Here is a 13989-nt window from a genome sequence, read left to right on the forward strand (position 1 = left end):
TTGTCTTCTGTGGGCTCCTGATCTGTGGAGGGCAGGGCCCTCAGGCTTTGAGGCATCCCCACTGGGAAGGCTTCAGGGGTCACCTCCAGGTGAATTCTGAGGAAGAAGGGCTCAGGTGCTGGCCGGAGACCCCTGCTTTCTGCTTTAAGGGCTGAGAGGGCAAAAATTTGTCCTTCTATGTAAAAGAGTTTCGAAGCCTCTACACCAGGGGGTAAAAGTAGTGTCCTTGGCCATGTAGCTTTTTTCTCCCAGGACTAAGTGGCAGATGTGCCCTGGCCAGCGGAGAAGCCAGGAGGGCTCCCTGCGCAAAATGCCTGAGTCCGAGAGGCAGATGGGGGAACAGGAGCAGCGTCAGTTGGGTGGGGGGTTTGCAGAGAGGGCATGGGGCCAGTCAGTCAGGCGGAGCCCACCGCCTCCTGGCTCCGGGACAGGCCAGGCTGTCCTGCCTGGCCAGGAGTCTGGGACTGGTCTTCTCATGACAAGACTCCTTCAGTCCCTCTGTGGTTATGGAGGGGACAGAGTCAGCAGGAGGAGCCCAGGACAACAGAGGGACAAAGCCCGATTCAGGGCTCTCTGGGGAGACAGAAGGGGCCGCTGGCCAGGTGGCTGCTCATGGGGCTGGTGCAGAGGTAAGAGGGCACATGTCGGGCCTGGGGAGCTAGAGGGGAAAGTGCACTGGGAAGGTGCACTGGGCACCCTCTTCGGACTCAGTTTCTCTGTCTGCACAGCAGTAGGACTGGACCTCCTCGATGGTCCCCACTAGCTGACTGAGCTCTGTTTGGGACCAGAGAAAGCACTTCCTAGCCGGAGGACATGTGGGTCACTGGGGAGAAGAGGACAGTCTCACTCACTTGAAGGCACCAGAATAGCCAAAATATGGTTCCTGGGAGGAGCAGGCACATTTATTTCCCCCTGTCCCTGTGCATAGTTGACAGAGGTTGGGGTACTCTTTTCCATCCACGCAGGGAACACAGCTGGCAGAGAAGAATTTGGCCACAGCTGTGGAACAGAGAGAAATGAACCAGAGTGTGAGCCCACCGGGCCACAGCCAGTGGCACCCCCCAGTGCGCACTCCCTCCACCCCTGCCTGGCAGCCTTTGCAAAGCTAGGAGCTCAGAGAGATGTACTTTGGCTGAGAACAGATTCAGCTGCCACCTCCCAGGGCTGCTGATGCGGGTAGACCTGCCCCTGCAGGTTTCATATCAGTTAACTTCACCCCTGCCTTGCAGTCATCCCACATGTTCACCTGGGCCATCCCGAAGGGGCTTGTGTATGTGCCACTGGAGTAGAGACCCCAGCCTGAGATCACCCCCAACACCCCTCCCCCAGCCATCTTACCTTTCTGGAGGGGCTCAGGTGGCCCTGTCCAGTTCAAGAACGGGCGAAGTATCCCCATAGGGATGTTCCACCCGGCGGACCTGCCAAGGCCCGTGTGGCAGGACTTCCGGCCTTGTAGCTGGTTCAGCTGAAAGTTGCTGCCCTTCTTCACTACAGCCACGGCATAATACTGGGTTTGGGGCTCTGCAAAAGGGCAGAAAGAATCGAGAGCTCTTAGTCTGGACCGGAGGGAGAGAAACAGCCCACCCTGACCAAGCCCCCAGTGGGAAGGGGAATGTGTGCTGCCTTTTCATCTGGTCACCGTAGCCCAGAGCCTGCTCTGTTTCCCTGGTGGGTCAGCGACTGGCCCAAAGAGCCCAGGGACTCCGTTCCCTGTAAGTGTGATGCTGCCCGAGACACCACCTCTGTGCCTCATCCACTCTGACTCCACGGAGCCCAGGGCCCAGGCCACCCCAACTTCTGGGTCCCCAGGGACAACTCACCCTTTTCCGTCCCGTAGACCTCCGCCGCTACCGGCCGCAGTTTGTAGGGGTCCAGGCCTGCCTCAAACACCAAACCACCATCCAGGGTCACAGCATCTGCCTTTTTTGCCTGAAAGCAGAGGCCAGACCGGCTTCAGGAGAAAACCCGCCCTAAGCCACGCAAGTGAACTTCAGAAGGTCAGAAGGCTCCATGGCTGGAAGGATCTTCCAAAGGGTCAGCTTTCAGTCATGTCCTCGCAGGTGCCATGAGAGCTGGCACAAGCCCAAGGCCCCTCTTTTTTGGGTAATGAGCCCCAGCGGAACTGCTTTAACTCCTGAGGCTGGTGGGTGGCCGCTTTTTCACGTGGCTTAGATCTCTCCGCGGATCGCAACCTTCGCGGTCATTTATATTAAAAGTTGTTCTAGATGCTTTCTCCCCTGTTTTTTGCTCTATATTTATTTCTTTTAAGTTCTTGTTTATTGAATAGAAATTTTAACTCTTAATATATCTTAAACTTATCATAATAATAAACCATGTTCATTCTCTTTGGCATATTACTCCTCATATGCTTACCTATTTCTCATATTTGCAACCTGGTATAGATAATATTTTGCGGACTGTTTTATTCATCTAAAACTGACTACATTTTCTTACTTCTGTAGTGCCTTTATTGATTTTATTGACTTCATGATATTTTATTATAAATGTGGCTGTTCCATAATTTATTAAGCTAAATTTAAAAAATTCCCTCCAATGTTCACCACTTGGGTTCCTTCTAACTCTTTGCTGTTAAAACTGTACTTTTACGGACAGCTTTGTCCTCATAGCTTGTTTTTCCTTCTGATGACCTGTTGCCTTCGGATAGGCATCTGAGGGTGGGATCACCCAGACAATAGGCATTTTATCATCAAGGCCTTGGCTGTCATTGCCATTCTGCTTTCCAGCTGATTCCTTTCTGATTTGGAATGCCACTCACTATGAGGATCAATTTCACTATAGAATCACCAGTGGGACAGGGTTTCATTTTATTAAGGGTTATTATTTAGGAAATGCAAGTGCTAACAAATTGCTTAGATTTGTATTTCTCTTGATTATTAAGGGGAACATTTTCATTATGAACTCCATCTCCTCATATTGTTTTTCTTATATGATCCTACGTTTCTTACCAATTGACTTAGTTCTTTATAGAGTGTAAATAGCAGTCACTTGTCAGAGCTGTTGCATATTCCCTCTGGTGCTTTCAAATTTTTTGCTTATTCACAATTTCTGTGGCCATCCCAGTTTCCCTACACATGGTTCTCCACTTCAGAATGTTCATTTCTGCTTTCAAAATAGCATTGTGTCCTATGAGAGAGGACGGCTCCCAGCTTACAGGTGTCCAGGAAGAAGAACAGAGGGAGCAGGGAGAGCACATATTCTATTGCACTCGGATCCTGTCCCTTTCAGTCTGGTCCCACCCAACCTATGGCATGGACTTACTGCAATGGCCTGGATACATTCAAAGCGAGAGGTCCTCCTCACACAGGTGACAGAGGGAGTACCCAGTTTTTTCATCCTCCGTTGCCATTGGTAGCATTTTAACCACTCTGGTTGTGATATGGCGCACCATCGAACATTTTTCTTAGGGACAGCCACACACAGTCCTGGGAGAAAGAGGCCGAGGAGTGAGGGCTCCACCACTGCCCATGGAAGAGACTGCCTCACCCTCTCATGGAGTTGTCCTCCCCTTCCCTCTCCATTCTGTGGCTAAGTCAGGCCACTCTCCTCAATGGAGGTGTCTTGCTAGCCTAATGACAACACCATGCTGGCCAGAGGGCTGTAATTCTCAACAAATTAGAGGAGACAAGCTGGATTGTCTCTCTGGATTCTTTGCCCTCCTATGACTGACATACTTCCTATTCCCTGAAAAAAAACAATGATGCTGCCTTCTATCAGTTTATGGAGTTTTTCCACCTGCTTTCTCCCCCTGGAACCTGGGAGGCAGGCAGGGAAGGGATTATTACTCCTGTGTTTCTGGTGTGGAATCTGACTCTTGAGGACACTGAGTGATGGCTGCTCAGCAGTGGCAACGTCCCACCTGGAACCTGGGTCTCTCTAGATTGTTGTGGCTACGAGCACCTCCCAGAGGATGCCAAAGGAACAAAGGAAAATACACCGCACCCCTTGTCAGTAGCTGCAGTAGGTGTTGTCAGCTTGGGTCAGTTTGCCTGAGTTATCACCATTCACCACTGTATCAGAGAGAGGACTCTTATGGGGGGATGGAAATGTTCTAAAACTGATTTACCGTGATGGTTGCACCACTTGGTAAAATTACTAAAAATTGTTAAATTGTACACTTTAAATAGGTGAATTTTATGATATGTAAAATATACCTCAGTAAAGCTGTTACCAAAAACAAAAACAAAACAAAAAACACATGGTTGCAAAAGCCACCTCCCCTTTAGGATGTGCTTTGGGGTGGACCATTCAGCCCTCTGCCACCTCCTATTCATGAGCCGTCCCCTGCGCAGTCAGACCCACCAGGGTATTGAGACACCCGCCAAGGGTGTGGCTGCCACACCCTTCCTCCACCAGCCATCATCCCAGGGAAATCTCTGGGGGTGTAATCTATCCTTGGAAACCTTCCTGGAACTGTCCTGAAGTGAGAATTAGCCTTATCAGATTCAGCCATTTGTGACCCAGTAGCATTTCCTGGATGCCCTCTGTATACACAGCACTGAGTGATATGCAGAGGAACGTGCAAGCAGACAGCACCAGCTCTCATCTCCCATCTGGAGAGGCAAAAGCCCAAAAAGAGGACGCTAAGTATGATGAATGCTCTAGAAGAGAACAAATACCAAGCCAGGAGTGATGTCCCCATGACCTCAGCCAATAATGGGGGGGCGGGGGGGCATTCCAAGAGGTGGGAACAATGGGCCACGTGCACAACGACGGTTGCAAGCACATTCTACGCAGGTCTTTACTCAGTCCTTCATGTGTTCTGTCTCCTTCAACCCTCCCAGCCCCTCTTTATTGTGAGTTTTGCCAATATCCGCATTTTCCAGGTGATGAAACTGTGGCTTGAACTAGTTATGTGGCTTGCCCACGGTTTCACAACTAATAAGTTAGGATCTAGGATTTGAACCTAGGCAGTCAGACACCAACCCCCCTGGCTATTTAGGCTAACTGGGTTAGAGACGGGCTGCCATGGAGATGGGGCTGGTAAAGTGTTTGGGGTCAGATCATGGAGAGCCTCCAATGCTGGCCCAAGAAGGTCTTATTGGGAAGCAGTGGAGCAGTGACTCATTGGGAGGGCAGGGACAGGTGGACTGAAGCCTGGGAACCAGGCAGAAAGGCATCGAGAATGGAGAACAGGGCAGAAATAAGGAGTTGGTGTCAAAAGTTAGCTTAGTAATAGATGGGACCTGTGGGTGAAGGGAGAGAGCAAAACGAAGACCATGTCTCAAGCTGGGGGGAGGGCGTGAGCAGGGGCAGGAATGGGAACCTGGGGAAGAGCTCGTTTGCTCCCCTGGGAGGGGATGAACCAAGATACTAAAGCATCACTGAGATGTTTTCTGAGATCCACAGTCCCCAGCCCCCCAAACACCAGGGCTGGGTGCAGAACACAGCATTCTGTTCATCCCCTCCACAGCTCCCACCAGCCAGCTCTGAAGCTATGTGTCCCTCTCAAGACAAAATGCTCCCTGAAGCAGGTCTGGGTCTGGCCCCTCCTGTATCCCTAGCCCTGCTCCTGATCTGTCTCAGCCACTCAGATGCTGCCCACCTGAGCCTCGATGGAATCTTCCTGAAAGTTCAAATCCTCAGATTCCTTCTGTGCAGACATGCAGTGCCCCTGTCTCAAAGGCAGGGGCTGGGATGGAGTTACTCTCCCCACCCCACCCAGCCTTTGCCAGCCAGGACACCCATGAGGAGCAGGGCAGGAATCCCCTAGGGCAGCTGCCACTCCTTCCACTGGGTAGGACAAGGGATTCCGTGACACTTTGGGACATTGGCCACCATCCCGTGGACTGCAGGATTTAAACTGCAGACCTCTGTGGGGGCCAAGACAACCAAAGATTCAAGTGAAAATGGAACCCAGTGGTGCAACTCTGAGCCAGAATCCAGACCACCGCCCGTGACCACCTCTAGGAAAGCAAGGCTTCCTACCCCTCGGGCCTCTCCCAGGTGGCCCTGACCCTGTGCTGTGGGCCCAGCAGGCCACGTGTCAGGGAGCAGAGGGGAAGTTGGTCCTGAGCAGTTGGTCCTGGCTAGGCCAATCCTGCCTTAGAGAAGAGAGAAATAACCAATACCCATGGGAAGGAATTTGGAGAAGGGGACCAGAGAAGACAGGGACAGGTTTGGGGGCATAAGCTCATTGCTATCCTTTAGCCACCCCTTTTCATCCAGGAAGCTCCCAGCCCAGCGTAGATGCCCTAGGACAGGAGGAGGCTGCACTGGGCTGCCGCCGGGGGGAGGGTGTGACACCTGGGCTTTCACTCTGAGCCCCATGCACACACACCGCCTAGGTGCTGACGCCCTCGAGCCCTTACCGCTGCTGCCCTGGACCCTCCCCCTCCACTGCAGGAAGCCCTGCCCTCACATTTACATCACTAATGTCCGTCATAGGTGAGTGTCCTCGGAGCACTCCAGAAATTAGTTCAGATACTTGGGTACAGAACTAACAATTGTTTAGTCCCTTCTATTTAGTCCCCTTCTAGTCCTGGCACATTAAAAACCAGAAACCAATCACTTCTCTCACACCCTCTGGCAGAAGGGTCCCATCAGCAGGGTCTGTGCCACCACCCCTGACCTTCTGCAGTGGGAGGCTTGTGTACACCTTTGCCTACCACAGAGCAGGTGGCCCCTGCCCCCTCCTCACAGCTGTGTGGGAAGAGGATTGGACCATTTTTAAATGAAACTAAGGTTCAGAAAGACTCTCTCTTGCCCAAGTTACATAGTCCTTGCAGGAGCTGGGATCCCATCTCCAGTCTCCTGTGTGTCTTGGGCAAGTCACTCACCCTCTCTGAGTCTCATTTTCCCCCCATGTATACGCATGTAACAGTACTATGGGCAGGACAAAATGGGACACGGACCTGGAAGACCCTTCGGGGAGCTCTGCCAGCTCTAGGGAAAAGACCCCACCTGCTTCGCGGAGCCCTGCTCGGGCCCCTCCCCAGGCGAGTGGGCGGGAGCCGGCCCACTCCCGGGCTCCTCCCCCGCTGCAGGCGCTGGTGCCAACCTGGCGGTGCGCGGGACCGGGACGCGCACACTGAGGGGCCAGGGGACCCGGACGCCCACCCGGAGTGGCGTGCCCCCAGGTACCCGCACTCACCAAGGGCCCCAAGGGACAGCAGGGCGGGGAAGAAGAGCTTCATGTCTGGGCTCTTGAGGCGACTCCGGGGAACGAAGGCTCTGCCACCTGCGCTCGCTCTGCACCTGTTTATCCAGCGCTTGCTGACCTCACGAGGTTAGCCACGCCCTGTGGCCCAATAAGCGCCCCCCGCCTCCCCCCTCCCCCCTCCCGAGGTCTACTAGTTCCTTGAAGGGAAGCACCAGCGGGGAGAGGACAGAGGAAGCCGGAATAGTGCCTGGGCTGGGTTTGGCACACCCGAGAGGATACCCAGCCCACAACCACCTCTCAAGTCTGCCCTGGTGCTGCCTGGATTTGGGATGTTTTTCCTCTCCCACTAGTCTGCAGCCCCTGGGGAGTGGAAGCCCCTAAGTTTTGCCCTCCCTCTGGTCTCAGTGCTTCCTACAGAGTGGGACACAGAGAAGCGGTCCTAAGGTGAATCTTTGTGGATCATCTTGACTGTACAGATGGTATCTAAAGTGCTTGGGAGCCAGTTAGGGCAGAAGGATGCCCCTCCATCTGCACGCAGCAGCCAGCCCAGCGTTCGAAAGAGGACTCGCTGCCTGGCCCGAGGTCCGCAGCAGGCTGGCACAGCTAGCAGAGGTAACAGAGGCTGCCCATTGTCTGACCCAGGCTGCCCATGGGGCCCTCCTGGCCCTATTGAGACCACAATACAACTCCCAGAAAACAGAGCCAGAGGCCTCAGTGACCAACAGCTGTCTCCCGGTTCCCTCATTTACCGATGTAAAGGATATCCTACCACTTGTTTTGTTTTTGTTTTGTTTTGTGGCAGTATGAGATAGGAGATGGGAATCTCATTTTGATAAATGCCCTATTTTGTCCTCAGTGCACAAGCTGACCCTATTTCAGGAAGCTGGTTTTAAATTCTAAAACTAGAATTCTGCTTCTACATCTTTTAAATACACTCCCCTGATGCACAACGGCTCACATACAGGGGTCTCCAGTGCAGCCCTGCTTATCATTCACTGATTGCAAGCAAACTAAATGTCCATCACGGTGTGTGTGTGTGTGTGTGTGGGGTGTCACACAGAGCAGGCGTCCCCGACCCCCGGGCCGCGGACAAGTACTGGTCCGTAGCCTGTTAGGAACTGGGCCGCATGGCAGGAGGTGAGCAGCGGGCAAGCGAGCGAAGCTTCATCTCCTGCTCCCCATCGCTCCCCATTGCTCGCATTACCGCCTGAACAATATCCCTGCACCAGCACCCCCCTGCCCCGTTCCATGAAAAAATTGTCTTCCACGAAACTGGTCCCTGGTGCCAAAAAGGTTGGGGACCGCTGACATAGAGCATGGTGCTATGCCTACAGTGGGACACACTGGAGGCCCCAGAAAGAGCAGGCCACCCTGCATGTATTGGTGTGAACTTAGCTCCAGGAGATGCTAAGTGAAGAAGTCAGGTACTAACAATGAGGGAAATCGCAGGTCATCTAAACATTCCCTCTAGTGTTTTGTCTGGACAATATGTTATTCTGAAATCTGCTCGTCCTGAAAAGCTGGTCTTGATTCTTTGCTTAGACTACTTGGTACAAAAAGCATTTCTTGGAGCAGAGGGGCAAGACCTAGGGAGACAGCACTGTTGAGAGTGGGCATGTGGTGAGTAGCACTTGGCCATGGAGAAGCAGAGCCAGCCCAAGTCTTTGAGGCCCTCAAGGAGGCTGTGGGGCCCTTCTGTCTCGGGTGTGGATCCTGCCAAGGCACGAGAGTGGTGTCTGACCAGGGATCCTGCTTGATGGGCACGAGAGTGGGGTCCAAGGTTCAGCACTAGAATCACCAGCCAGGCTTTGGGGTGACAGATCCAGGGTCTCTCATTGTTTGGAAATATAGTGTCGCAACATTAAAGGTTGCTTTCATCAATAATTGCAATAAGCTGTTTCGAAAATAATGAAGTAATACAAAATTGGCTAGTTCTCAGGAGCACTGAAACATTTTTTTACGTAAATTAGCAATTTGGCTTTGCCTTTCCATGATTATAAAAGAATTAAGAAATGTCACAACCCATGTCTGTATCTCCAAGTGCAAATTAGAAAAAGGATGTGTTGGGAGGTCAGAGGCCTCTAGATCCTCTTATGTCTGCTGGCAGGAACACAGAGAACCTGGGGCCAAAACCGAAAGGCTGAGCTTAAGGGCCGCCCTGGAAGCAGGACTGCGGGTAGGCAACAGGGCATGCTGTGTCTTCGGGGAATGGCCCAGCCTCAGGGCAGGGATGTGCTCAGCTGAACACCTGTAGAGCAGCCCCCAGGCCATCTGCAGGGGAAGCTGATGAAGGGGGTGGGCCTGCCCAGAAGACAAAGTTCAACTGATCTGTTATCAACATTCATTCATTCACTCTTTCATGCCAGAACTGGTGGGTGCCATGAGGGACACAGAGAAGAGGGGTCCACCCTTGCCCTCAGGAGCTCATGGCACAACGGGGGACAGGGATAGGCACAGGCCACCTGGAAAGAGGCAAGGCAGCATAAACAGAGTGAGGGTGGAAGCCAAAGGAGGACTGACTGACCAGTTCCCATCATGAGGGTCCCAGAAGACTTTGAAGAAGAGCATTTGACCTGGGTACCTGAAGGAAAGGTAGGGTTTCTACAAAGAGAATTTCAGGTAGAGGAAATAGCCAAGTAAAGTCTCGGGAGCGTGGATTCGGTGACCTGGAGGAACAACAAAAAGTCGCTGCGGGCTTTCTGGCCTGGAACGCTTATTGAAGAAGGATTAACAAAGTCACCTCCTCCATCCTCAGCTCCACACGGGTGTCTCTGTGCCCCTGGACAGCTCTTCCTGCAGGTCCTGCAAGCACTACAGTCAATGCATCTAAAATGGAACTCCTCTGCTCCCTCCAGCCCTGCATCTCCGCTCATATTTTCCTACCATTTTCCGCCAAACCCACCAGATAAAGAGCCTCGGAGTCCTCCTCAAATCCTCTGGCCAGGTAGCCCTACATGTGTGCCGGGCACTTAATGATTAATATTGGTTGAATGGATGAGTGAATGAGTGAGGAGGAAGGACAGAGCAGGGCAAAAGATCCTGCTTGCAATCTGTCAAATCTGAAAGACAGTAAGAGCCTGGTCTGGCTATGCCGGTCGCCCCAGAGCCTGTGTGTCTGGAGTCATCAATTTACCCATTAATTCAACATCCATCTATGGGGCACCTCTGATGTGCCAGGAGCTGGGCCAGATCTTGAAAAGCCTGCAGGGAAGTAGGATGCAGGTTTCTAGATGCTGAGACGGTAGCATGGCATGAATATAAGGAATGCAAAGAAGGTGGATGTGGTACAAACCCGAGTGTAATGGCAGGAGCTGGCGTTTCACAGGCAGGCGAGGGAGGCTCTTCCCCAAGGACCCCACCCTCTCTCCACTCCCGAGATTCACACAGCGACCCTTTGCCGGGCCAAGCTAAGCCCTCCCCACAAATGGGCAGCAAACCCCACACCCTGCCCTCTATGGAGTCCTCCAGCTTCAACCCCCGAGAGAAGTTTTGGAAGGAAATGAGGGATCTGGGCAGAATCGGCTCCAGATGGAATAACGGAAAAAAGGAGTTCCCAAGACATCCAGTCACATGGGGGCTTCTAGGCTGGCTGACAGGAGACGAAGGCCTTGTTTCCTGCCCCTGCCAGTGGTGTGAGGTTACTGGCTTGGTAGAGAGCCAGTTGTTAAATATTTAGGGATGTCGTGGTGGTTTGTTAAACCATTGGTAGCTTGGAATCAGTCATGGTGGGAATATTTACACCATGGAAATTAGCGAATTCTATAAATCACGTCATTTTTCCCTCCAAGAAAGCCAGTTTACAGCACACCTCTGCCTATGTTTGTCATTATTTGGAGGCATGCAGTGCCCGTGTGTGTGTGTGTGAGGGGGTGGGGGCATTCCAGGAGAGAGAAGATAATAATCCTTAGCGTTTAGATGGCACTTTCAACTCCGAACAGAGCTGTCAGTCATTTTGTGTCTCCTGTGACTCTAACAATAGCTCTCTGAGGTAATAAAGTCACTGTTTCCGCTCTAAAAAGAGGGAATCTGAGGGTTGCCTGTGGTCACGCAGTGAGTGAGATAGGGAGACCAAATGACTAACCCCGAGCCTCCCGTTAGGCCCGCAGCCAGGCGCGCTCTTTTCCACTGGGCCCAGAACTCTCTGAGAGCGCCGGATACAGAGACTGGGGCCCAGGGATGGCCTCCGCTCTTGACCTCAGCGGCAGTATTGGACCCTCCTGTGGATCAGGCACTGTCCAGCCCCTTCACACATCAGCCATGGCCTCACAGAAGCACCGTGATGGCCTCATTAGACCTCATTCCAGACGAGGGGATTCAGGCAAAGTAGCTCGTCCACCGTCATGCAGCTAGAAATCTGTCACTGACCCCTGACTCCTGTCCCATGATCTCTTATTGGTTTGGTCAATCCTGTGCTGACCACCCTGAAGAGAGATCAGGAAGTAAGCAAGAATGAGCAAGAGATGGATGGAGAGCTCCCTGCTTTCCAGCCAGTGTGATGACCGTGATTTCTGGAGCAAGGCCTTCGCTGGAGCTGGGCCCTTGCATAGAGCCGAAGGTCGCCGAGAGTCTTCGGACACGTCTGTGGGGTTTGGGGTGCCATCAGGAGGGAGCTCAGCTGAAGCGCAGTGGCAGGAAAACCGTGCTTTTGTGAACTAATAGGTCTTATTGCCAATTGTTGCCCAATTTACAAAGAACCTACAGAGACAAAGAGTTTCTATCTCCATGCACAAACTTCTTCCTCTTCATCCTCCTCACCTACCCCTCCTCACAGTCAGGACCCTTGCCCCGCGGGGACCCTCTCCTCCCAGGGCCAGTACCCGCAGACCTGCTGAGGGACACTCTTCCCAGCAGTCGAAGGGGCAGTGGAAACACCCCAGGTTGGCCCAGTTGCAAGATTTCAGTCTTGCTGGTCAGGGTGGCACCCCGTGTCCCTGGCAGAAATCGGATTCCATGAGCACCTAATCATCACATCACTGAGATGAGAATGGGCAGCAGGCCAGGCCCGGGGAGAGTTTTCCAGGAAGGTGTCAGAGAAGGGCAGCCTGGACGATGGGGGAGGCTGGCCCAGGGCCAGCCATGCAAATTTCTTCCCAGAAGGAATGAGGCCCCTTGCCCAGGAAAATGCCCAGGCGGGAAGCACCTGAGCCCTGGGGGCCCTTTTGCTGCCCCTCTCCTGGGGCCACATTCTGGGAGGGAGGGTTTCTGCCCAGTGGCCTTCAGCATCTCAGCTCAGCTGGCCGGAGGCCTCCATGTCTGCTGCCTGCACCCCACGAGGGAAGGTCAGATGGGCTTTTGCTGTGAAGGAGCTTGAGATGGGTACTTAGAGGAACAAGGAACCACCGTTTTCCTCCGCTTCCCTGGGTGAGGCCGGTGCTCCGTCTCTCCAGTTCCTCTGAGCCAGGAGTGCTCAGCCCCCAGACCATTGCTCCAAGCGGGCTTCCCTTCCTCATCCCTCCATTCACTTCTTCCCTGGACAGTCTGGCAGGCTGGAGGGCCCAGGGGAGATGTGGTTAGAAGCTCAGGAGGTGGGTTTGGACAACTGGGTTTCAACCTGTTCCGCCCTAAACAGCCACCTGGACCTGGGCCAGTCTCTCAACCTTTCTAAGCCTCAGTTTCTCCAGGTGTAAAAAAGGGACACAAATAATACCCACCTCGTGAAGTGGGCAGAGTTCAAACCTGATGTTTGAGATGCATACACAGGCTCAGTACAGGCAAGCTATTGTCCATATTTGCAGACACTCACGAGCCCTCGCTGTGTGGGGCTCAGCTGGGCACAAGGGTACAAGGGGAGCAGAAGTGGCCGGGGGCACCTGGTCCAGCGGGAAGGGCTGTGTGTGCTGAGAGCCGCCTTCCAGTGTGTAGATTTACAGACAGAGGTGTCGCAGGGAGCTTTGACAGCGAAGGGAACAGCCCACCTGGGGTGGAGACAGTGGCAGAGGTAGTTTTCCCACGTGCCCCTCCTTATCACAGAACACATGGTTGCCCCAGGTGCCCCCATGTTCTAAAGTGTTCAGTCTTACCATGTCCTGCTCTCCGGCCCCTTCTCCGTATCTCTGTCTCTAATCCCGGCCTCCTCCCCTCTCCTTCTCACTTTCTGTCTCTCTCTCCTTGGCTTCTTTTTCCATCTCTAGCTCTGTCTCTCCTTCCCTCCTTCTTAAACATGTGTCTGCAGTTGTCCTGGGTGCCCCTCCTCTGGGAGCCTGCGCTGACCCTGACTCAGCCCCCTTCTACCACAGTCATTGCAATTACTGACCCATCTCCGGCACCCACAGCCCCCAGTGCTGAGCTCCAGGGGGAAGGGTCGGTGGCTGACCCATCTCTGGCCCAGGAAGAGCCTCACTGAGGGCTTGTTGACTGAGTGAGTGTAGAGAAAGCTGGGGTGAGAAGCCAAGAAACCCCCCGCACCAAATCCTTTGGTTACAATTCTAATTGATGGCACCCTTCTCATCCCCCAGGAGGTGGGAAGAAGCCCCAGCACAGTGTGGTGGGGGGTGGCTGCACCCATCTTTCCTCCTCCCTACCCTGTGCCCTGCAGAGGCCTCCCAGCAGGGGAGACATTCTGGTCCTGCCTCGGACCTTGGGAGGGAGAAGGAACATCAGAGCTGAGTAGAACCCAAGACCTCATCTAATGGAACAGAGGAGGAGGAGCCCTGCACAAAAGCACAGGAGCGTTGAGAAGTGCCCCCACCCTGTGCTGTGCAGCACCTGCCTGCCTGGTGTCCTGAGGAGGGTCGGTAAGAGCATGGCAGCAGGGAGTGGATGGGAAAGGCTGAAGAGGAGATTCCTCCATCAACCCCGGCATCCAGCACTCTCCTACAGGGAAGCTAGGACCTACTTCTACCAAAAGGCCTCTTTCCTCCCCACATCAG

General features: G+C 53.4%; 1 protein-coding gene across 1 annotated transcript in view; it reads right to left on the reverse strand.

Annotated features, from left to right (window-relative positions):
- The window catches only part of LTF (lactotransferrin), a 28695-nt gene extending 21476 nt beyond the window's left edge, over window positions 1–7219 (reverse strand). The window contains exons 1-5 of the mRNA XM_061196637.1: window positions 7112–7219; window positions 3280–3443; window positions 1821–1929; window positions 1339–1521; window positions 852–999 (exon numbers count right to left, since the gene is read on the reverse strand). Of these exons, the coding sequence (XP_061052620.1) occupies window positions 852–999; window positions 1339–1521; window positions 1821–1929; window positions 3280–3443; window positions 7112–7154 (647 nt within the window). The 5' untranslated portion in view covers window positions 7155–7219. The remainder of the gene's footprint in view (window positions 1–851; window positions 1000–1338; window positions 1522–1820; window positions 1930–3279; window positions 3444–7111) is intronic.
- Between the last annotated feature and the right edge of the window lie 6770 nt (window positions 7220–13989).

The sequence above is a fragment of the Eubalaena glacialis genome, chromosome 7, assembly GCF_028564815.1.
Source record: "Eubalaena glacialis isolate mEubGla1 chromosome 7, mEubGla1.1.hap2.+ XY, whole genome shotgun sequence".
NCBI lineage: Eukaryota > Metazoa > Chordata > Mammalia > Artiodactyla > Balaenidae > Eubalaena > Eubalaena glacialis.